We start from the raw sequence: 22,482 nt of genomic DNA, 5'->3' as shown, positions 1-22,482 counted from the left end.
TGCTGGAAACCCTGGGCCATGATCCTGCTTCATCTCAGATCCGCTTTGGGTTTCAAGAGGGGGAACCTTAAGCCACAAGGATTGAGATCCCCAGTCACTGACTGGAGCCACCCTGAATATGGACATGGGACTATAACCTATGGACTATTTCTAAAAGGACTTTTGGCAACTACAAGCTCATCTCTGCTTATGTACCTGAACCTCAAGAATTGAATTCAAGTCTGTCTGTATATTGATCTTTTAACCAACACTCTCTCTCTCTTTTCTTTTTAAATAAATTTTAGCTTAGTTAATAAGAATTGGCTATAGCGTGTATTTTGGGTAAGATCTAAGTTATCATTGGACCTGGGTCTGGGGCTGATCCTTTGGGATTGGAAGAACCTTTTCTTTTATATAATGAGATCAGATTTTCAGTAATCATCATCATATCTGACATGTGTGTCTGGACAGAGGCCTGAGGCTGGGCACTTTAAGGGAACTGCGTTGTTTGGACGTCTGAGGAACCAGTGAGGTACTACAGAAGCTGTTTTGGGCTGGTTGGTAAATCTAAGTATTGGAAGATCCACCAGCGTTTGGGGTTTGTCTGCCCCGTTCTGTTTGCAGTTCACCCTGATTGAGTGACCTCCGCTGGCTCCCCCGGGCCAGGTTAAGGGAAGAGCCAATGCTCTAGTGGATGCGTTGTCCAGGAGAGGGGGCCTGAACTTCCCCAGGTCACCGGCTGGAGTGACCCTGCTCAGTTCAGACTCGAAGGGGGGAGAGATGTGACAAAGTGGGGGATTTTCTTAGTGTTTTACATGAACACTCTGTGTGCTTCAGTTTCCCTCTGTACTGCGTGTGTAACGAGGTGGGAGGGGATTTTTAATTGCAGGGGACCAGGTGTGACCTCGCCTAGCAGCCGGGACCCTGGACACTGGCCTGGAGATTGGGGACCCAGCGACTGGTGACCGGGGGGCCCAGCCCAGCTCGGGAGCAGCCGGTTCTGGCCGGGGGGGGCGGCAAATGGGCTGAGGAGAGAGGGGCCCGGGGACCTGACCAGCCGGGTCCAGCCAGGGGGGAACAAAGGACAGAAGAGAGGGGCCCAGCGACCTGTTTACCTGGGACGGAAGACAAAGGGCGGAGGAGGGGCTGGTAGGGGGAGATGATATCGGATGATCGGCTAGATCAGGGGTCGGCAACCTTTCAGAAGTGGTGTGCCGAGTCTTCATTTATTCACGCTGATTTAAGGTTTCACGTGCCAGTACTACATTAACGTTTTTAGAAGGTCTCTTTCTATAAGTCTATAATATTTAACTAAACTATGGTTGTATGTAAAGTAAATAAGGTTTTTAAAATGTTTAAGAAGCTTAATTTAAAATTAAATTAAAATGCAGAGCCCCCCGGACCGGTGGCCAGGACCCGGGCAGTGTGAGTGCTGCTGAAAATCAGCTCGCGTGCCGCCTTCGGCACGTGTGCCATAGGTTGCCTACCCCTGGGCTAGAAGGAGGGGGCTGGGCTGGGCTGGGGACAAGGAGCAGCCGGACCCATGGGGACGGCACAGACCCAACTGACCGGGGCTGAGACTGGCCAGGCCCGAGGGCCCTGAGAACTGCCTGGGCTGGGTCCAGACGTTCAATACATCTCCTGTGTGATGCTGGCAGAGTCCCTGCAGCTAGAGATCGGGGGCGTTGCTCCCTCTGGGGGTGGGAGCCCCAGGGGCCCAGAGCGAGAGGACTCCCCGAGGGGCCCATGGCAGAGCCAGGCTGCTGGGGGCTCAGGGGTGCAGTCCCAGGAGGCAGCGAGGCCAGAGGGCCTAACCTGAAGAGATTGTGACCCCCGAGAAGGGCTCTCACACTGGGGGGGTTCCTCCCAGGGGCTGCAGGGAGCCGAGGGAGCGCGGGGGGCTGGGAGCCCGTGACACACTGTTTACCCCTTTTTCCAGCTCACTTGTGAATATGTTGAACAGCCCTGGGCCCAGTACAGAGCCCTGGGGGACCCTGGTATTTCCCTCTCTCCATTCTGAAAACTGACCATTTCTTCCTCCCCTTTGTTCCCTGTCTTTTAACCAGTTACCGACCCATGAGAGGGACCTGCCCTCTTATCCCGTGGCAGCTTCCTTTGCTTAAGAGCCTTTGGGGAGGGCCCTTGTCAAACGCTTTCTGAAAGCCCATGTACGCGACAGCCACTGGCTCCCCCTTGGCCACACGCTTGTTGACCCCTCACAGAAAACTTCAAAAACAGACTCCAACGAGAGACTGCTGAGCTGGAATTGATATGCAAACTAGACACAATCAACTCAGGGCTAAATAGGGATTGGGAGTGGCTGAGCCATTACAAACATTGAATCTATCTCCCCTTGTAAGTATTTTCACACTTGCTTCTTATCAAACTGTCTGTACTGAGCTATCTTGATTATCACTTCAAAAGATTTTTTTTCTCTTACTTAATTGGCCTCTCAGAGTTGGTAAGACAACTCCCACCTGTTCATGCTCTCTGTATGTGTGTGTATATATATCTCCTCAATATATGGTTCACTCTATATGCATCCGAAGAAGTGGGTTGTAGCCCACGAAAGCTTATGCTCTAATAAATTTGTTAGTCTCTAAGGTGCCACAAGTACTCCTGTTATTTTTGCGGATACAGACTAACACGGCTGCTACTCTGAAATCTAGTAGATTGGTGAGGCGTGATTTCCCTTCACCAAAGCTGAGTTGACTCTTCCCCAACAAATCGTGTTCATCCCTGTCTGACAATTCTGTTCTTTACTAGAGATTCAACCAGTTTGCCCGGGACTGAAGTCAGGCTCACCGGCCTGGAATTGCCGGGATCGCCGCTGGAGCCTTTTTACAAATGGGCGTCCCATTAGCCACCCTCCAGCCAGCGATAGGTGACGTACCACCAGTACAATTGGGGTCCCTCGCAAGGCAGCGGGGCGGGGGGTCTCTCCCCGGGGGCCCCAGGGGTGGGGGGGGTCTCCGAGGGGGCTCACCGCGAGAAAGCTCTTCTCCAGGGCGAAGCGCACGTTGGTCTCGATGCTGGTCCGTTTCTTGCGGCGCCGGCCGGGCAGCCCGTCAAAGCCCAGGCTGGGGCTGCTCAGCTGGTTGGGGCTGGGGAGGGTCGAGTCCACCGACATGGTCTCTGGGGGGCGCACAGACCATTCACTCGGGCCCCCCACTGCCCTGTCCCGGTCCCAACCCTCCCGACGCACTCCCCCCCAGAACCAGGAGCGAACCCAGGAGTCCTGGCTCCCAGCCCCCCCTTCCCCCGACCACTACACCCACTCCCCCCCAGAGCCAGGAGCGAACCCAGGAGTCCTGGCTCCCAGCCCCCCCTTCCCCCGACCACTACACCCACTCCCCTCCAGAGCCAGGAGAGAACCCAGGAGTCCTGACTCCAAGTCCCACCCTGACCCACCCCCAGGCCCCAAAGCCCATAGACCCAGAAAACAGCAGCCCCCCAGACCAAAGCCTGCCCCCCCCACATAGCCTGTTACCCCCACCCCTGTGCTGCATGTGACGAAGTGGGGGGGTTTTCTTGTTTTCTGTGGAGTTTCAATGGTTTGCATGCGGAGGGGGTGGGACTCAGTTTCCCTGGGTGTTATTGGTTTAACGAGGTGAGGGGAGAGGGAGTTTGTTTTGCAGAGGACCGGAGAGAGGACTTGGGGACCCAGCCAATGGCCTGGAGGATGGATGCTCCAGCGACCGGTGACCTGGCGACCTGGTGACCCGGAGGCCCAGCTGAGGAGACGCAGCTGGTTCTGGCCAGTGGGAGGACAATGGGCTGCAGAGTGAGGACCCAGTGACCTAACCAGCCGGTTCCAGCCAGAGGACAGAAGAGGGGAGAGGAGGCCCCGGTTTAGGACCCTGTTTATCTGAAGAGAAGACAATGGACAGAGGCGGGGCCTGGGGCCGGGGATCTCGGATGCCCAGCTGGGAGCAGGGGGCCTCTGGGCTGGAGAGGGGGAGCAGGGACAGCCCACCTGGATGCAGGGAGATTGGGATGTGCTGGGCTGAGGGAGGCCAGGCCTGAGGGTCAGAGAGTTTCCTGTGCTGGGTTCAACTCTCAATAAACCCTCCTGTTTCATGCTGGCTGAGAGTCACTCCGGTCTAGAGAACAGGGTGGCATCAACCCCTTTGGGGGTGAAGGCCCGGGGGGGGTCCAGAGCGAGTGGACTCCCCGAGGGGGCCCACAGCAAGAAACAGGTGTGCTAGGGCTCCAAGAGGTGCGGATCCAGGAGATGGAGGGGCCTGACCGCGAGAGAGAGTGGACCCCCGAGAAGGGCTGTCTCCCTAAAAGGGGCACCCCCCACGGACCGCACAGGGCCAAGAGTGGGCACGATCTGTGAGTCCGTGACAACGTGGTGTCAGAAGTGGGATGTTTCGCGGATGCACCCTGTAGACGTTGGCTGCGGGCGCAGGCGCTTTGCAGTGAGTGGCTGCCAGTGATAGAACGAGGGTATTGAATGGAACCAGCCTGGAAATGGCCTAGAACCAGCTCCGTAAGAGCGACCTGGCCCATCTCTGCAGGGAGAGGGGGCTGAGCGTGGGGAGGCTCACTAAGGAGCGGCTGATTGCTCAGCTTGTAGAGAATGACCCGTCTGAGGCGCAGGCTCCAGACCCCAGGGGGGCTCCCAGGGTGCCCGGAGAGCCGGGGAGTAGCTGTGGGGGCAGTCTGTGTAGTGACCGGGAGTGGGTCAGACCTGACTCCCCAGTCAGTACAGGGAGACCCCAGTCAGGTTCCTCCCTCGAGGAGCTGCGGAGATTGGAGCTGCAGCTGAAAGCAAAGGAGCTGGAGCTGGAAGAGCGGAGGTTCGTGGACAGAGAGAGAGAACGAGCGAACCGTGTAGAACAGCGGAAGCACGAGTTGGAGATGGACGAGAGGCGGGCCAAGAGGGCCTGCCGCGGGGTAAGTGGGGAAGGGCCCCGAGACGCCAGTGGTGTGGGGAATCTAGACACCAAACTGCTGCCCCAGTTCAAGGAGGGGGGGGATATTGATGCCTACCTCACAGCCTTTGAGAAGGCTTGTGAACTGAACCAGATTGACCCCGCAGACAGGCTTTGCTGTCTGACCCCCCGGCTGGGTCCCAAGGCCATAGAGGCGTTCAGCCAAATGGATGGTGTTGAGACGGGGGACTACGACCTGTTCAAACAGGCTTTGCTGCTGAAGTTTGAACTGACCCCCGAGGCGTACAGGAAACGATTCCGGGGTGTGCGCAAGGCCTCAGGTGTCTCTTACAAGGAGGTCACCAACTTGCTGGGGGAATATCTCCGCAAGTGGGGGAAGGGCGCAGGGGCCACTACCGCAGAGGACGTGTATAACCTGGTGGGGTTGGAGCAGCTGTATGACATCTGCCCTCCGGACCTTACGATGTGGCTAGTGGACCGGAAGCCCAAGGGTCTGCGCCGTGCAGGGGCGCTGGCAGATGAGTTCGTGGACAGTAGATCGGGGGTAGGGGGGAGACCCACATCAGGGACTCATAAGGGGAGTCACCCTGAGCCCTCTCAAAGGTGGGACTCCAGGAAGCCCAACTCAGGGGTGCCCGGGACTGCCGGGGCAGGGCGACCCCCCTCGTGGGACTTGAGGGACATGAGGTGTAATTACTGTGGCCAAAAGGGGCACAAGGTGGCACAGTGCCTGAAGATGAAGGAAATGGCAGCGAAGCAGAACCCGCGGGGTGTTAACTGGGTGGAAGCCCACCGAGAGGGGGCACCGCCGGGCCCAGGGGCTGCAGTCGAGAGGGCCGTGCCAGGGGGAGGGGACCGCCAGGCCAGACCAGCAGGGGAAGGCGGGGCCCCAGGTCCAGAGCACCCGTACCCAATCCGCCGGGTGAGCGTGGGACAGGCCCCAGGGGACAATCGCCACATCATCCCCATTGAGGTGGGGGGAAGACGTGTCCAGGGGTTCTGGGACACGGGTGCAGAGGTGACGCTGGCGCGGTCCGAGGTGGTGGACCCAGACCAGCTAGTTCCCGATGCCTACCTGACCCTGAGGGGAGTGTTTGGGCCCCCCGTCAAGGTGCCTGTAGCGAGGATACACCTGAAATGGGGGCTAAGGAGGGACCCAAAGAGGTCGGGGTGCACGACCACCTGCCTACCGAGGTGCTAATGGGTAATGACTTGGAGAACTGGCCGGATGACACTCATAGCGCCCTGGTCCTTACCCGGAGCCAGAGCCAGCGAGGGGCGCGGGACCTCCCGAGGGGGGGGGGCTGAAGCGCCGAGGGTAGGGCTCGACAGGGCTGGGCCGGAGCCTCCGTCCCAGGGTGGGGAAACTGAGGCACCACCAGCCAGGGCTGTCGCCTCAGACCCAGCAGCGGAATTCCAAACGGAGCTGCAGGTGGATCCCTCCCTGGAGAAACTGAGGGCCCTGGCTGGCCACGACAGTGCAGGATCCCAGGGGGAGGACTGCCGGGAGCGATTCCTGTGGGAGAGGGGATTCCTGTACCGGGAATGGACTGGTTCAGGGCGAACTGAATCTTGGAAAGTCGGGAGGCAGCTGGTGGTTCCCCAGAGGTACCGCCGCAAACTGTTGTTCTTGGCCCACGATATCCCCCTTTCGGGGCATCAGGGCATCCGGCGCACCAGGCAGAGGCTGGCCTGGGGTCTTTGACGCTGTCCGACAGTATTGCAGGACCTGTGACTCCTGCCAGAGGGTGGGGAAGGCCCGGGATAAGTGTAAAGCCCCACTGAGACCTTTGCCTATCATAGAGGAGCCTTTCCAGAAGGTGGCCGTGGACATAGTGGGGCCCCTCAGCAGGGTGACCCGGTCAGGGAAGAAATACATCCTGGTGGTGGTAGATTTTGCTACGCGCTACCCCGAGGCGGTGGCCTTGTCCTCTATCGAGGCAGACACTGTGGCAGACGCGCTGCTGACCATCTTCAGCAGAGTGGGGTTCCCCAAGGAGGTCCTTACAGACCAGGGCTCTAACTTCATGTCGACCCTGCTCCAGTGCTTGTGGGAGAAGTGTGGGGTCCGACACACCTGGGCCTCAGCCTACCACCCTCAGTCCAACGGGCTAGTGGAGAGGTTCAATGGGACCCTAAAGAGGATGCTGAAAACCTTTATGGACCAGCACCCGCAGGACTGGGACAAGTATTTACCCCACCTGCTGTTCGCATATAGGGAAGTGCCCCAGGAATCCACAGGGTTCTCCCCGTTCGAGTTGCTGTACGGAAGGAGGGTGAGGGGGCCCCTGGACTTGATGAGGGCCGAGTGGGAGGGAAAGGCCTCTCCCGATGGGGAATCAGTGGTAGAGTATGTACTGACTTTCCGGGAAAAGCTCGTGGAGCTCATGGGCTTGGCTAGGGGGAACCTAGCAAGGGCCCAGAGGAAGCTGAAGGTCTGGTACGACCGCTCAGCACGTGCCCGCTCATATGCTACAGGGGATCAGGTGATGCTCCTCATCCCCGTGAGGAAGAACAAGCTGCAAGCGGCCTGGGACGGCCCCTTCACGGTCATCAGACAGGTAAACGAGGTAAACTATGTGGTGGAACTGTCCAACCGGGCTCACAGCCACCGGGTGTATCACGTCAACATGATGAAGCCGTACTGGGACAGGGAGAAGTTGGTGCTGGCTGTGTGTGGGCAGTGGGAGGAGAAAGGAGAGGACCCCCTGGTGGGACTCCTCCCTGAGGCTGGGGCTAACCCCTCCCTGGAGTCAATTCCCCTCTCAGACAAGCTAACCCCTGCCCAGCAGGCAGAGATCAGAGCCGTGCTGCATTCATACCGGCAGCTGTTCTCCAGCCGGCCTGGGCTCACCAACCTGGCTGTCCACCGGGTGGAGACGGGAACCAACCCTCCTGTGACGAAGTGGGACTGTTCTTAATGTTTTCCTCAGTTTCCCCTATGCAGTTCTTAAGTATCTAGGTGGTGGGATAAGGGTGTATGGTTGCTGCAGAGCAAAGGGCCAGGGTACATAAATGCCCTACACGCTGTCTCCTAGCAACTGATGGCCTGGGCCCCTCCCCTGCAAAGGTGCCAACTGAAGGTGTTGGAGACAAAGGGATCAGGTGACCTCCTGGCCTGGGAAAGAGACAAATCCCAGAGAAGGAGGGGCTGGACGGGGGCTGGAGTTTGGAGCTAGCTGGGGACTGGAAGGGAGGGGTCTGCCTCGCTGGGCCCCAGAATGGACCCGACAGAGGGGTCCTGTTCGCTGGACCTACAAGCTCTGTTTTAGACCGTGTTCCTGTCATCTAATAAACCTCTGTTTTACTGGCTGGCTGAGAGTCACGTCTGACTGCGAAGTGGGGGGTGCAGAACCCGCTGGCTGCCCCAGGACCCCGCCTGGGCGGACTCGCTGTGGGAAGCGCACGGAGTGGCATATGCTGAATGCTCCCAGAAGAGACCAAGGAGGTGAAGCCGTGTGAGCGTCTTGCCCTGAAGACAGTCTGCTCCGAGGGAGAGGAGGCTCCCCAAAGTGCTGACTGGCTTTGTGGGGAGCAGTTCCCGAGCATCGCCCGGGGACTCCGTGACAACTGGTGGTAGTGGTGGGATGTACTACACCTCTTGAATGGCGCTTCTTGCAGTAAGTGACTGGGGAGCAGTAAAACAGAGGGGGGACGGTTTCAGGGGGTGATTAACCCCTAGGAGTGTGTGACCAGCGAGAAGGACTGTTGGAGTAACGGGGTCCCCCTGAGGACTGCAGCGAGCAGTCTCAGGGGCGGAGGAGCTTGCCGCTCGACCCTGGGAAAGAGAAGGACGTTTGCAGTAACAGGGTTCCCCTGGGGATTGCAGCGAGCGGTCCCAGGGGCGGAGGAGTCTGAAGCTCGACCCTGGCAAAGAGGTGGTGACCACGAGAAGGGCTGGCACACTAGGGGTTCTTCCTGGAAACCGTGGGGGAGCTGAGAGCACACGGGCCTGTGAGTCCAAAGCAACTTGGGAACAGCGGAGTGATGGCCTATCACCATCTCCTCAAGAAGGACATTGTAATCCTGTGCAAAAAGAGAGGGTTACGCATTGGGAAGTTCACCAAGGCCCAGTTAATCCTGCAGCTGGAGGACGAGGAGCGCTCTAAGGAGCAGATTCCTGACCCAGACGGGGCTACAAGAGGATCTGGGAGCAGCTGGAGCAGTAGCCAGGCATCCCCGAGAGTCTGGTCCCCAACCAGACGGGGGTCTTCACGATTGGGTTCCCCATCGGGGGGTCGGAGACGGATGGGACTGGAGCTGAGTCCGAGAGAGCGAGAGGACCGTGAGAGAGAGCAAGAGCCCGAGGAAAAGCAACAGCAGCATGGACTGGCGATGGTGGAGCGGAGAGGCATAGGGGACTCCCCAGGGGTGAGTGGGGATAGACCCCGGGCTGCCAGTTCCGCAGGGAACCTCGACACTAAATTGCTGCCCCTGGTTAATGAGGGGGGGGATGTAGATGCCCACCGCACGGCCTTCACGCAGGCTGGTGATTTGAACCAGGGGGACCCTGCGGAAAAGCCCCGGTATCTAGCTCCCTTGCTGGGTCCCAAGGCCATAGACACCGTCAGCCAGATGGGTGGGGTGGTGGACAGGCTCCCACTCCTGGCCCCGGCCTATGTGTCTGTGTGGAGCCTCCTGGGCTCAGGCCCCTCGGACCCCCAGTGGGAGCGGAAGGTGATGGTCAATGGGGGGACCTGCCTGGGATGGCGAGACCCTGGGACACAGAGAACTGTTGTCGGGCCCCAGGTAGTGCAGCCGCAGATGCTGAGGGGCTGTGTGACCTGGGTGAAGGTCCCAGGGATGAAGGCCCTCGCCCTGTCTATGGCCCGGATCCCTGTGCAGACCCAGGAGGGGTCGGGCTGGCTGGCCATTGGGGTTCTCCAGGATATTGGCTGTGAGGTCCTGTTGGGGGGTGACTGTGTCTCTTTGGGACAAGATCCAGGCCCTGCCCCTGTAAGGGCGGAGGATTTGAATTTGAATCCCACTAACCAATTGGCTAAGAGGGAAATGGTCAGTGGAAATGCAAATGACCTGGCTGGCAGGAGGGAGGGGCTGCTGGGCTCAGGATACCTGCCTACCAGTAACCAGACCCCTGGGGCTGAGTGGGATGGAGAGATGCTCCCCGCCCCCCTGCACACCGGAGAGGGGGCTCACGCTGGCTCTGAGGCTGTGACCAGAGCAGGGAGCTAGCTGCCTGGCCCCACTGGGACAGCAAGGGCAGCGCTGGGCACGGTGGGAGCTGAGACCCCAGCTGAGTGGGGGGACACCCAGGCAGGGCAGGTCGGCTGCCAACCAGGTTTGCCTGGTCCAGACGTGCTGCTGGGAAGTGATTACACAGCAGGGAGGGAGCTACCAGGGACAGGGCTCAGGGGGGCTGTGACCCCAGGCCCAGCCAGCGAGAGGGAACAGGTCCCACTCCCTTCCCCGGCAGCTGAATTCCAGACCGAGCTGCAGAGGGATCCCTCCTTGGAGAAGCTGAGGGAACTTGCTGGCCACAGCGCTGCAAACCCCCTTGGGGAAGGCTGCAGGGACAGAGTCCGGTGGGAGAAGGGATTCCTGTTCCGGGAATGGGCTCCCCAAGGGGAAGTAGAACTGTGGGGAATCGGGAGGCAGCTGGTGGTGCCCCAGGAATCCACAGGGTTCTTCCCTTTCGAGCTGCTGTATGGGAGGAAAGTGAGGGGACCCCTGGACCTGAAAAGGGAGGATTGGGAGGAGAAGGGGGAGGACCCCCTGGTGGATCTCTTCCCTGAGGTGGGAGCCAATCTCCCCATCAGGTGTTCCCCGTTCAGAGTCACTGGGAAAGTAGCCCAGAACCTGGAGAGAAACGTCAAGGACATGCTGGCTTTAGATGTGATCCAGCCGTTCAACAGCCTATGGGCCTCACCCGTGGGGCTGGTCCCCAAGGAAGATGGGATGATCTGGTTTTGTGGGGACTATTGGAAGCTTAAAGCCATCACCGTGTCCGATGCCTACCCCACGCCTAGGCCTGGGGAGATTCTAGACAAGCTGAGGGGGATGGAGAACTTGCCCTGGCGTACGTCGATGTCATGTGTGTCTTTAGCCAGACCTGGGAGGAACAGGTGTCCCAGGTGAACAGGGTGCTGGGCTGCCTCAAGGAGGTGGGACTGACGGTAAAAGCTGGAAAGTGTAAGGTGGGGACGACAGAGGTGTTGTATCTGGGCCACAAGGTGGGGAGCGGCTGCCCAAGCCCAGAGCTGGCCAAGGTCAAGATGGGGGCTCTTAACCAAGAGAGCCCGAATCGCAGCCCTCCAGACCAAAGTGCTGGGAGAAGACCCAGTCCCAGTTTGAACCCCAGGGGTATTGGGGGTGGCAAAAGGGCACGGGCCACATAAACCTTCCCACATGCGGCCTGCGAGTGCCATCAAGCGCACTCGAACTAAGGGAGGGCACGAAACTGGAAGGGCCTGGTGTAACTCTCACCAAGGAATGGGAGAGATGCTGGGGCATCCATGGTAACGTTGGTGGGTTCGAACTTCCCCAGGTCACTGGCTGCAGTGACCCCGCTCAGTTCGGTCTCGAAGGGGGGAGAGATGTGACGAAGTGGGACTGTTCTTAATGTTTTCCTCAGTTTCCCCTATGCAGTTCTTAAGTGTCTAGGTGGTGGGATAAGGGTGTATGGTTGCTGCAGAGCAAAGGGCCAGGGTACATAAATGCCCCACACTCTGTCTCCTAGCAACTGATGGCCTGGGCCCCTCCTCTGCAAAGGTGCCAACTGAAGGTGTTGGAGACAAAGGGATCAGGTGACCTCCTGGCCCGGGAAAGAGACAAAGCCCAGAGAAGGAGGGGCTGGAGGGGGGTTGGAGTTTGGAGCTTGCTGGAGACTGGAAGGGAGGGCAGACGGGGGTCTGCCTCGCTGGGCCCCAGAATGGACCCGACAGAGGGGTCCTGTTCGCTGGACCTACAAGCTCTGTTTTAGACCGTGTTCCTGTCGTCTAATAAACCTCTATTTTACTGGCTGAGAGTCACGTCTGACTGCGAAGTGGAGGTGCAGAACCCTTTGGCTTCCCCAGGACCCCGCCTGGGCGGACTCGCTGTGGGACGCGCACAGAGGGGCATATGCTGAATGCTCCCAGGAGAGACCCAGGAGGTGAAGCCGTGTGAGCGTCTTGCCCTGAAGACGGTCTGCTCCAAGGGAGAGGAGGCTCCCCAAAGTCCTGACTGGCTTTGTGGGGAGCAGTTCCAGAGCATCGCCCGGGGACTCCGTGACACCTCCCATCAGGTGTTCCCCATTCAGGGTCACTGGGAAAACAGCCCAGGACCTGGAAAGAGAGGTCGGGGACATGCTGGCTTTAGGGGTGATCCAGCCGTCCGCCAGTCCCTGGGCCTCACCCGTGGTGCTGGTCCCCAAGAAGGACGGGTCGATCCGGTTCTGTGTGGACTATCGGAAGCTCAGTGCCATTACCGTGTCCGATGCCTACCCCATGCCTAGGACCTATGAGATCCTAGACAAGTTGGGGGGTGCCCGGTACCTCACTACCCTGGTTCTTATCAAAGGCTACTGGCAGGTGCCTTTGGACCCGGACGCCAGGGCGAAGTCCGCCTTCACCACACCAATAGGGCTCTTCGAGTTCCTGGGCCTGCCTTTCGGCCTCAAGGGGGCACCTGCCACCTTCCAGCGCCTGGTGGATCAGTTACTAAGGGGGATGGAGGACTTTGCACTAGCGTATATTGACGATATCTGTGTCTTTAGCCAGACCTGGGAGGAACATGTGTCCCAGGTGAAGAGAGTGCTGGGTCGCCTCCAGGATGCAGGACTGACCATAAAAGCTGAAAAGTGCAAGGTGGGGATGGCAGAGGTTTTATACCTGGGCCACAAGGTTGGGGGTGGCCACCTGAAGCCGGAGCCGGCCAAAGTGGAGGCAATCAAGGCCTGGCCCGCCCCCCAGACTAAGAATCAGGTCCAGGCTTTCATTGGGATGGCGGGGTACTACCGGAGGTTTGTGCCCCACTTTAGCTCCCTGGCAGCACCCCTCACGGAGCTGTGTCGAAAGGGAAAGCCGGACAAGGTGGTCTGGACCGAGCAGTGCCAGAGGGCTCTCTGTGCGCTGAAGGGGGCACTTATCCAGGGCCCGGTGCTGGTAAACCCGGATTTTAACAAACCCTTCCTGGTGTTCACCGACGCCTCGGACACAGGGCTGGGGGCGGTACTGATGCAAACTGATACTAAGGGGGAGAGACACCCCATTGTGTACCTGAGCAAGAAGCTGCTGCCCCGGGAGCAGCACTATGCGGCCATAGAGAAGCAATGCCTGGCCCTGGGGTGGGCCCTTAACAAACTGCAGCCGTATCTATTTGGGCGGCACTTCACCGTGTACACCGACCATTCGCCCCTGACGTGGCTGCACCAAATGAAAGGGGCTAATGCCAAGCTGCTGAGGTGGGCCCTGCTCCTCCAGGGGTATGACATGGAGGTGGTCCATGTGCGGGGGAGTGCCAATGTTATAGCGGATGCTTTATCGCGGGGCGGGGACCCTGAACTTCCCCAGGTCACTGGCTAAGTGACCCTGCTCCGTTCAGCCTCGAAGGGGGGAGAGATGTGACGAAGTGGGGGGTTTTCTTGTTTTCTGTGGAGTTTCAATGGTTTGCATGCGGAGGGGGTGGGACTCAGTTTCCCTGGGTGTTACTGGTTTAACGAGGTGAGGGGAGAGGGAGTGTGTTTTGCAGAGGACCGGAGAGAGGACGTGGGGACCCAGCAGGTGGCCGGGAGGATGGATACCCCAGCGACCGGTGACCTGGCGACCTGGTGACCCAGAGGCCCAGCTGAGGGGACGCAGCCGGTTCTGGCCAGTGGGAGGACAATGGGCTGCAGGGTGAGGACCCAGTGACCGAACCAGCCGGTTCCAGCCAGAGGACAGAAGCAGGAGAGGAGGCCCCAGTTTACGACCCTGTTTACCTGGAGAGAAGACAATGGACAGAGGCGGGGCTTGGGGCCGGGGGTATCAGATGCCCAGCTGAGGAGCAGGGGGGCTCTGGGCTGGAGAGGGAAAGCAGGCAGAGCCCACCTGGATGCAGGGAGACTGGGATGTGCTGGGCTGAGGGAGGCCAGGCCTGAGGCCCTGAGAGTTTCCTGTGCTGGGTTCAACTCTCAATAAACCCTCCTGTTTTATGCTGGCTGAGAGTCACTCCGGTCTAGAGAACAGGGTGGCATCAACCCCTTTAGGGGTGGAGGCCCGGGGGGGGTGTCCAGAGCGAGTGGACTCCCCGAGGGGGCCCACGGCGAGAAACAGGTGTGCTAGGGCTCCAAGAGGTGCGGATCCAGGAGGTGGAGGGGCCTGACCCCGAGAGAGAGTGGACCCCCGAGAAGGGCTGTCGCTCTGAAAGGGGCACCCCCCACGGACCGCACGGGGCCAAGAGTGGGCACGATCTGTGAGTCCGTGACACTGCCCACCCACAAAGTCCCAGTCAAGACCGTCTGGGCCCCCCAGGCCTCCCTCCCAGAGGTCCCAGCTGCCCCCCCATCTGCCCCACAACTCACCAGCGTCATTCAGCCACTTCTCCAGCAGCGGCTTGAGCTTGCACATGTTCTTGAAGCTGAGGTTCAGGGCCTCGAACCGGGAGATGGTCGTCTGGCTGAAGTCGTTGCCGTAGAGTTTCCCCATGGCCAGCCCTACGTCGCCCTGGGGGGGGGGGGGTCACAGTCAGCAGCAGGGCAAGAGAGAACCCAGGAGTCCTGGCATCCAGCCCTCCCACTCTAACCACTAGGCCCCACTGCCCTCCCAGAGCCAGGAGAGGACCCAGGAGTCCGACTCCCAGCCCCCCGGCTCTAACCACTAGGCCCCACTGCCTTCCCAGAGGAGGGAGAGAACCCAGGAGTCCGGCTCCCAGCCCCCCCGTTCTAACCATTAGGCCCCCGTCCCAGAGCCAGGCGAGGACCCAGGCATCCGGCTCCCCACCCCCCAGCAGTACCTGCGTGAAGCCAAGCTTGATGCGTCGCTGTTTGAAGGTGCGGGCGAACTGCTCCAGTTCCTCCAGGTCGCTGGGCTCCTCGGGGTGCGCTGGCGGCTCCAGGCATTTCGGGGGCTGGGGGTGCGCAAGGTGGGACTCGGGGAGACCCGGCCGAGTCACTGGCTGGGGGGGACAGGGGGTCACTGGGGGGCACAGGAGACAGGGGGATCCATGCACCCCAGCAGCCAGCACAGACCTTGTGCCCCCTGCTGGATGGGGGGATGGATGGACAGACGGCTGGTGTGGGGAGAGATGGATGGATGGACTGACGGATGGGGGTGGGGGGTGATGGATGGACGGACTGACGGATGGGGGTGGGGGGAGATGGATGGACAGACAGACGGATGGGGGGGATGGATGGACGGACAGACGGATGGGTGTGGTGGGATGGGGGGATGGATGGACAGACGGATGGGGGTGGGGGTGATGGATGGACGGACAGACGAATGGGGGTGGGGGGAGATGGATGGACAGACAGACGGATGGGGGGGATGGATGGATGGACAGACAGATGGGGGTGGGGGGAGATGGATGGACAGACAGACGGATGGGGGGGATGGATGGACGGACAGACGGATGGGGGGGATGGATGGACGGACAAGTTCGGGAGGGTGATGAAGTGGGAATTTTGCATAATATTTTGGATGACTATTGTGTGTGCCTCAGTTTCCCCATGTGGTGCCTGGTTACTAGGTGCGGAGGGATTGTTTTCTCTGCACAGACCCAGAGACGGATGCCTGGGGCTGAGGGTCTCTGAGGTCCTAGTGAGGCAGGGCTGTCCCCGGGGGTCCCAGGGGTGAGGGGTTTCCCCGGGGGTCCCAGGGGTGGGGGTCCCAGAAGACAATGGCCCGGACACTTGGTACCGGGGCCGGCCCTCCACAGGACACCGGGCGGGGTGAGCAGCTGGAGGACGAAGGGCTGGGAGGGGCGGGGGGGTGGCTGGATGGGGTCTCACGGAGGGGGGGCAGGGCCGCCCCAGCTGGACTGTGCTGTAATTTCTCTTCTCCAGGGTCGCTCCGGGCATTCGACGCTGTGTCCGGACCCCCAAGAACCCGCCCGGGTCACTGCTGCCTCGGTGGTGGGGTCACGGCTCCCGCGGTGGGGTGTGAGTCTCCCCCAATGTCCCACCCAGGGGGACGCGCTGCAGGGGGCTCCCGGCCTGGCCCAGGGGGCTGCAGGCTCCGAGGGTCGGCCCTGGGGGCGGGACTGACCCCAGTGACGTGAGCCCCAGCGGGTGGCGCAGGGAAGGGGTCCCCCAGGGACGGTCCCAGAGCTGGGCGAGAGCACCAGGCCTGGGGATCCGTGACAGATGGACAAACAGTTGGAGGTGTGGCGGGGGGGATGGACGGACAGACGGACGGATGGGGTGGGGGGTGGACGGTAGTGGGGGGCATGGACAGACAGACAGATCGATGGGGTGGGGGGAGGACGGATGGACAGACGGATAGGGTGGGGGGGATGGACGGACAGACGGACAGATGGGGTGGGGAGGATGGACGGACAGACGGATGGGGTGGGGGGTGGACGAATGGATGGTAGTGGGGGGCATGGACAGACAGACAGATCGATGTGGTGGGGGGAGGACGGATGGACAGACGGATGGGGGTGGGGGGGATTGGACGGACAGATGGGGTGGGGGGGATGGAAGGATAGATGGACGGATGGGGTGGGGGGATGGAAGGACAGACGGACGGATGGGGTGGGGGGTGGACGGATGGATCGGGTGGGGGGCATGGACAGACAGACAGATCGATGGGGTGGGGGGGATGGACGGACGGACAGACGGATGGGGGTGGGGGGATGGATGGAAGGATGGACGGATGGGGGTGGGGGGATGAACAGACAGACAGATCGATGGGGTGGGGGGGATGGACGGACGGACAGACCGATGGGGTGGGGGGGGTGGACGGACGGACAGACGGATGGGGTGGGGGGGATGGACGGACAGACAGACGGATGGGGTGGGGGGGATGGATGGACAGACGGATGGGGTGGGGGGTGGACGGATGGATGGTAGTGGGGGGCATGGACAGACAGACAGATCGATGTGGTGGGGGGAGGACGGATGGACAGATGGATGGGGGTGGGGGGGATTGGACGGACAGACGGACAGATGCGGTGGGGGGTGGACGGATGGATGGGGTGGGGGGCATGGACAGACAGACAGATCGATGGAGTGGGGGGATGGACGGAAGGATGGACGGATGGGGTGGGGGGATGGATGGACGGACAGATCGATGGGGGTGGGGGGGATGGATGGACAGACGGACGGATGGGGGTGGGGGGGATGGACGGACAGACGGACGGATGGGGGTGGGGGGGATGGATGGACAGACGGACGGATGGGGTGGGGGGATGGACGGACGGACGGATGGAGGGGAGGTGGATACCGGCCCCTCTGCCCCCCTGGCTGGCTCACCTGTGCAGGCAGCCCGGCGCGGGGGGGGGTTGGCAGGAGCCCCCCCGGGCTTTGCTGAGGTAGCTGAAAGAGATTTGGTGTCGGGAGCAGCCCTGCAGGAGAGGAGAGCGAGTGAGCCCGGGCGCCCAGCCCCCGCGACACGCCTGCCTCTGGGGGGTGGGGGGCTGGGCATACAGGGACCCTCGCCCGGGCAGAGATGCCGCCCCTCTGGGGTGGTGCATGGGAGCCGATGCTGGAGGGCTCCGTGGCCGAATGCTGGAGTGCCTGGTGGGGAGAGGCTGGCGGGCCGTGCCCGGCTGAGGGGGCAGGAGGCTGGGGGGGAGCTGGGGGGAGCTGGGGGGTAGGGCACTGGGGGGAGCTGGGGGGCGGTGCCCAGCTGGGGGGGGCTGGGGGAACTGGGGGGCAGGGCGCTGGGGGGCGCTGGGGGGAGCTGGGGGGCGGTGCCCAGCTGGGGGGGCTGGGGAGGAGCTGGGGGGCAGGGCACTGGGGGGAGCTGGGGGGCGGTGCCCAGCTGGGGGGGGCTGGGGGGCAGGGCGCTGGGGGGAGCTGGGGGCAGTGCCCAGCTGGGGGGGGTTGGGGGGGAGCTGGGGGGCAGGGCGCTGGGGGGAGCTGGGGGGCGGTGCCCAGCTGGGGGGGCTGGGGGGCAGGGCGCTGGGGGGAGCTGGGGGGCGGTGCCCAGCTGGGGGGAGCTGGGGGATAGGGCCCAGCTGGGGGGGTCTAGGGGGAGCTGGGGGGCAGGGCGCTGGGGGGAGCTGAGGGGCGGTGCCCAGCTGGGGGGGCTGGGGAGGAGCTGGGGGGCAGGGCACTGGGGGGAGCTGGGGGGCGGTGCCCAGCTTGGGGGGAGCTGGGGGGGAGCTGGGGGGCGGTGCCCGGCTGGGGGGGGCAGGGCGCTGGGGGGAGCTGGGGGCAGTGCCCAGCTGGGGGGGTTGGGGGGCAGGGCGCTGCCAGGGCTGTACCTTGCTGTCCTTGCTGGGCCTGTGGCAGCAGGAACTGGGCGGGCGGCTGGAGGTGGTGCCCAGGGACAAGCACCAGCTGCTGGAGCTGAAGGAGCTGCTGGATGTCCTGGGGGACAGAGAGAGGGTCAGGGGGGAGATGGGGGGCAGGGCCTGGCGCCGTGTGGGGCTCAGAGCCACAGCAGCCCCGATGCACAGAAAATGACGGCTCTCCCCACCTATGGTGCGCAGTGCCCGGTGCAGTGCAGTGACATCCCCGCAGTGCCCGGTACGGTGCAGTGACACACACACACCCACAGTGCCCGGTGCAGTGCAGTGACATCCCCCGCAGTGCCCAGCAGGGTGCAGTGACACACACACACCCCATGCGTGGTGCGATGCAGAGACACGTGGTGCCCAGCACGATGCAGTGAGCACCTACAATGCCAAGCCCAGTGCAGTGACGCTCCGTGGTGCCCGGTGCAATGCAGTGACACACCTCACAGTGCCCAGTGTGATGCAGTGCCCGCCCGCAGTGCCCAGAGCGATGCAGCGACACCCCCCACCGAGCCCAGTGCAATGCAGTGCCCCCCCGCGCAGTGCCCAGAGCGATGCAGCGCCCCCCGCGGGGCCCGTCCCTTACCTGCGCGGTGAGCTGGATGGGCTGCGACAGAGCCAGCTGGGGCGTTTGCGGCTGGCTCTGGGGCGCCTCGCCCCCCGGCGGCTGGCTGGCGGCGTTGGCTGCAGCGGCCGCGTTGGATTGCTGCACGGCCGCGGCCAGGAGCTGTGCCTGCGCCTGCTGCAGGAGGAGCTGCTGCTGGGCGGGCATCAGGGCCGTCAGCTGTGGGCCGGGCGAGCCGGGGCGCAGGGGGCGCGGGCGGGGGAGGGGGACAGAGAGGGGAAGCAGCAGGTTAGTCCCAGCGCGTCCCCCAAAAAGCGCCAGCGAGCGGCAAAGCAGCCCCCACCCCTGTTAGCGCAAGGGCACCAGCCTGGGGCCAGATGGGAGCCAGCGCCCCCTGCAGGGGAAAGGCCCCGAGCCCTGTTTCCTGCCCCCTGAGCCAGCCCCCACCCCCCACCCCAGGGCCATCACCCCCCTCACCACCGGGGGCCCCCACTCACCCCGGCCAGCTGGCTGCCGGCTAACATGAGCTGGGCCTGGGGCAGGTGCGGCTGTTGGGCCGGGGGGGCCGGTGCTGGAGCTGGAGGCAGGGCCGTGGGGTCCTCCGCCTTGATCTGGGGGAGAGGAGAGACGGGTCAGGGGGGCAGGGCACTGGGGGGGCAGAGCGGGGCATTGGCAGGGGGTCAAGGGTCACAACAGGGGCCTAGTATGGGGGGGGTCCGAAGAGGCCTGGCGGGGGGGTTGGAGCGGAGGAGTCGGGGGTCACAGCAGGCCCTGGTGGGGGGGTCAGAGTGGGGGGGATCAGGGGTCACAGGGAGGCCTGGTGGGGGGTCAGAGTGGGGGGGGCAGGAGTCGGGGGGGCCTGGCAGAGGGGTTGGAGTGGAGGGGTTGGGGGTCAGAGGGGGGTCAGGGGTCACAGGGAGGCCTGGTGGGGGGGTCAGAGTGGGGGGGTCAGGGGTCAGAGGGGGGCCTGGTGGGGGGTCAGAGGGGGGGTCAGGGGTCACAGGGAGGCCTGGTGGGGGGTCAGAGTGGGGGGGTCAGGAGTCGGGGGGGCCTGGCAGAGGGGTTGGAGCGGAGGGGTTGGGGGTCAGAGTGGGGTCAGGGGTCACAGGGAGGCCTGGCAGAGGGGTTGGAGTGGAGGGGTTGGGGGTCAGAGGGGGGTCAGGGGTCACAGGGAGGCCTGGTGGGGGGCTCAGAGTGGGGGGGTCAGAAGTCGGGGGGGCCTGGCAGAGGGGTTGGAGTGGAGGGGTTGGGGGTCAGAGGGGGGTCAGGGGTCACAGGGAGGCCTGGTGGGGGGTCAGAGTGGGGGGGTCAGGGGTCAGAGGGGGGCCTGGTGGGGGGTCAGAGTGGGGGGGTCGGGGGTCAGAGGGGGGCCTGGCTGGGGGGGAGGCTTTTGGCCCCGGGCCAGCCTGGGCCGTTCTCACGCTGATCTCTCCCTCCCCCGACGGAGCCAGACTCACCCCCCCTCGGAAACTCTGAGGTGCTGGGTGGGGAGATCCCCTCCCCCAGCCCCGCCGGCATGGGGGGCCATCTGGGGGGCAGGGCTGGGGAGCTGCGATGGGGGACAGGACCAGGGATACTGGGGGGGGTTCAGCTCCCCAGCTTGCGGAGGGGGGCTGGCGGGGGGTGGGGCGCTCACTCGCGCGCTCTCCTGTCCCCCCCACCCGCCCGCTGAGCCGCTTCCTGTTTTGCTGCCGCCCTGGGGGCCCCGGGATTTCCCCCCACCCCCACCCCCCTGAGTCATCGCCCGCAGCCAGCCAACCGAGCGAAAACAGGAACGGGGGGGGGGTGAAAACCCCTGGGAACCAGGCATGGCCCCCGCCAGGCACAGCCCCCCACCGCCCCCCCCCAGGCACAGCTCTTACCTTGGGGCTGGGGCCGGTGGGGGCCGGGGAGAATGGGGCTGGTTTGCTCTGCTGGGTCTGCGACAGATGGGGGGACCCTGAGTCAGTGGGGGAATGGGGACCCTCCTGTGCCCCCATTCCCCCCAAAACCCCACTGTGCTCCCCCCACCTGCACCGTGCTCCCCACGACCCCAGTGCGCCCCCCCCCCCACCGTGATCCCCCAGCCCTGCATGGTCCCCCTACGCCCCCAACTCCACTGCTCCCCAAGCCCCCCCCACCTCTCTGGACCCTGCCACGCTCCCCCCGACACCGGGCTCTCCCTCTGCCCCCCCCCCCGAGCTCCCCCTTCTCACTCACCTGGTGGTTTGTGTCGGGACCGTTTCGTTCTGTGTCTGGAACAAGAGAGAAAATGAACCTTCGTCTCCTGCCTCCCCAAGCGGGATCAAACCCTCACAGCCCCCTGCCCCACGGCCCTGCCCCCCAGCACTGGCCCCCCCAAACCAGGGCACCCACAGGGCCTGCTAAGGACCTCGTCCCCGACCCCCTTCGCCGGCTCCGTGGGGGGGGAGAGACTGGTGGGCGGAGGGGCAGCCCCCAGCAGGGGTGGGGAGGGGAGGGGCAGCCCCCAGCAGGGTTTCGGGGGTACCTGTGTGCTCCCCATGTGGCTCCACTCGTGCCTTCTCCAGCTCCAGTGGCTTAGACATTCTTATTTCTAGAGAGAGAGATGGGGAGCGATGAATAACCGGGCCAGGGACCCAGGCGTCCTGGCTCCCCCCTCCCACTCCCCGCTCTAACCACTAGGCCCCACTCGCCTCCCAGAGCCAGGAGAGAACCCAGGCATCCTGGCTCCCGGCCCCCCCCCCCTCCCCACGCTGTTGGCTGCTCAGTGACAAGGCCCTCCGGGTGGGGGGCCGGCCAGGTGGGGGCTGGGTCCCTTCGCTGCGGTGGGGCACAGAACTGGCCCCGATCCAGCCCCGGGGCGGGGGGGAGGGATGGGACATGGGGCCTGTCCCCTCTAGGGGGCGCCAGCCCCGGGGGGGGGGGGATGGGACATGGGCCCTTTCCCCTCCCCCACTTGGTGCTCTCAGGCTGGGGCTCCCCCCTCCCACAGATGGAAACCTGAAGCCTAACCCCCCCCCCATCAGATTCCCTCCCCCAGCCCCTCCTCCGCTGACTCAAATTCGGGGTGACCCACAACCCAGCCAACTCCCCCCTCCGCCCAACCCTGCTCCCTCCCAGGCTACCCCCCCAGGAATTACCTCCAGGGTGAGAATTTAACCCCTGCCTGTCCACGCTGCCTGCTCGCCCTCCGGCCAGCCCCAGGGGGTCCCTGCCCCCCAGGCCGCAGACACGGCCCCCCAGCGCCTGCCTGCTCGGCTGGCTCTGCACCCCCGGGACCAAGTGGGCCCGGAGCCCGGGCTGCCAGGAGCCGCTTGCTGCCTCATTTGCATGAGGGACTGAGTCACCAGCACAAACCCCGAAACAGGCGGGCGGGGGGCGGGGGCGGCTCCAGGCTGGGGATCCTGGGGACTGGGGGGACAGGGGGGCAGGACCATGTCTGGTGCCAGGGGGCTGGGGTACGGCGGGGGGATGGGCCTGGTGCCGGGGGGGGCTGGGCTGTGTCCAAGTGCCAGGGGGTGGGGTATGCTGGGGGGCTGGGCTGTGTCCAGGTGCCGGGGGGCAGGGTACGCCGGGGGTGGGGTACACCGGGGGCTGGCCTGTGTCCCGGTGCTGGGGGGGGCAGGGTATGCCGGGGGGTGGGGTATGCTGGGGGCTGGGGTACGCCGGGGGGCTGGGGTAGGCCGGGAGCTGGGCAGT

The 22,482-nt window shown here is 63.4% G+C and overlaps 1 protein-coding gene across 2 annotated transcripts in view; it reads right to left on the bottom strand.

Annotated features, from left to right (window-relative positions):
• Positions 1–21,401, bottom strand: part of POU2F2 (POU class 2 homeobox 2) — a 29,379-nt gene extending 7,978 nt beyond the window's left edge. The window contains exons 1-9 of one of the 2 annotated variants that reach the window (XM_065420080.1): positions 21,311–21,401; positions 21,022–21,056; positions 20,685–20,741; positions 19,320–19,433; positions 18,225–18,330; positions 17,269–17,360; positions 14,811–14,972; positions 14,380–14,521; positions 2,966–3,114 (exon numbers count right to left, since the gene is read on the bottom strand). In XM_065420080.1, the coding sequence (XP_065276152.1) occupies positions 2,966–3,114; positions 14,380–14,521; positions 14,811–14,972; positions 17,269–17,360; positions 18,225–18,330; positions 19,320–19,433; positions 20,685–20,741; positions 21,022–21,056; positions 21,311–21,368 (915 nt within the window). In that variant the 5' untranslated portion in view covers positions 21,369–21,401. The remainder of the gene's footprint in view (positions 1–2,965; positions 3,115–14,379; positions 14,522–14,810; positions 14,973–17,268; positions 17,361–18,224; positions 18,331–19,319; positions 19,434–20,684; positions 20,742–21,021; positions 21,057–21,310) is intronic. The other variant, XM_065420081.1, reaches the window with a different exon arrangement.
• Between the last annotated feature and the right edge of the window lie 1,081 nt (positions 21,402–22,482).

This window comes from Emys orbicularis, chromosome 20 (assembly GCF_028017835.1).
Source record: "Emys orbicularis isolate rEmyOrb1 chromosome 20, rEmyOrb1.hap1, whole genome shotgun sequence".
Classification (NCBI taxonomy): Eukaryota; Metazoa; Chordata; order Testudines; family Emydidae; genus Emys; species Emys orbicularis.
Note: the sequence above shows the minus strand (reverse complement) of the source record. Positions and strands in the feature narration are given on the sequence as shown.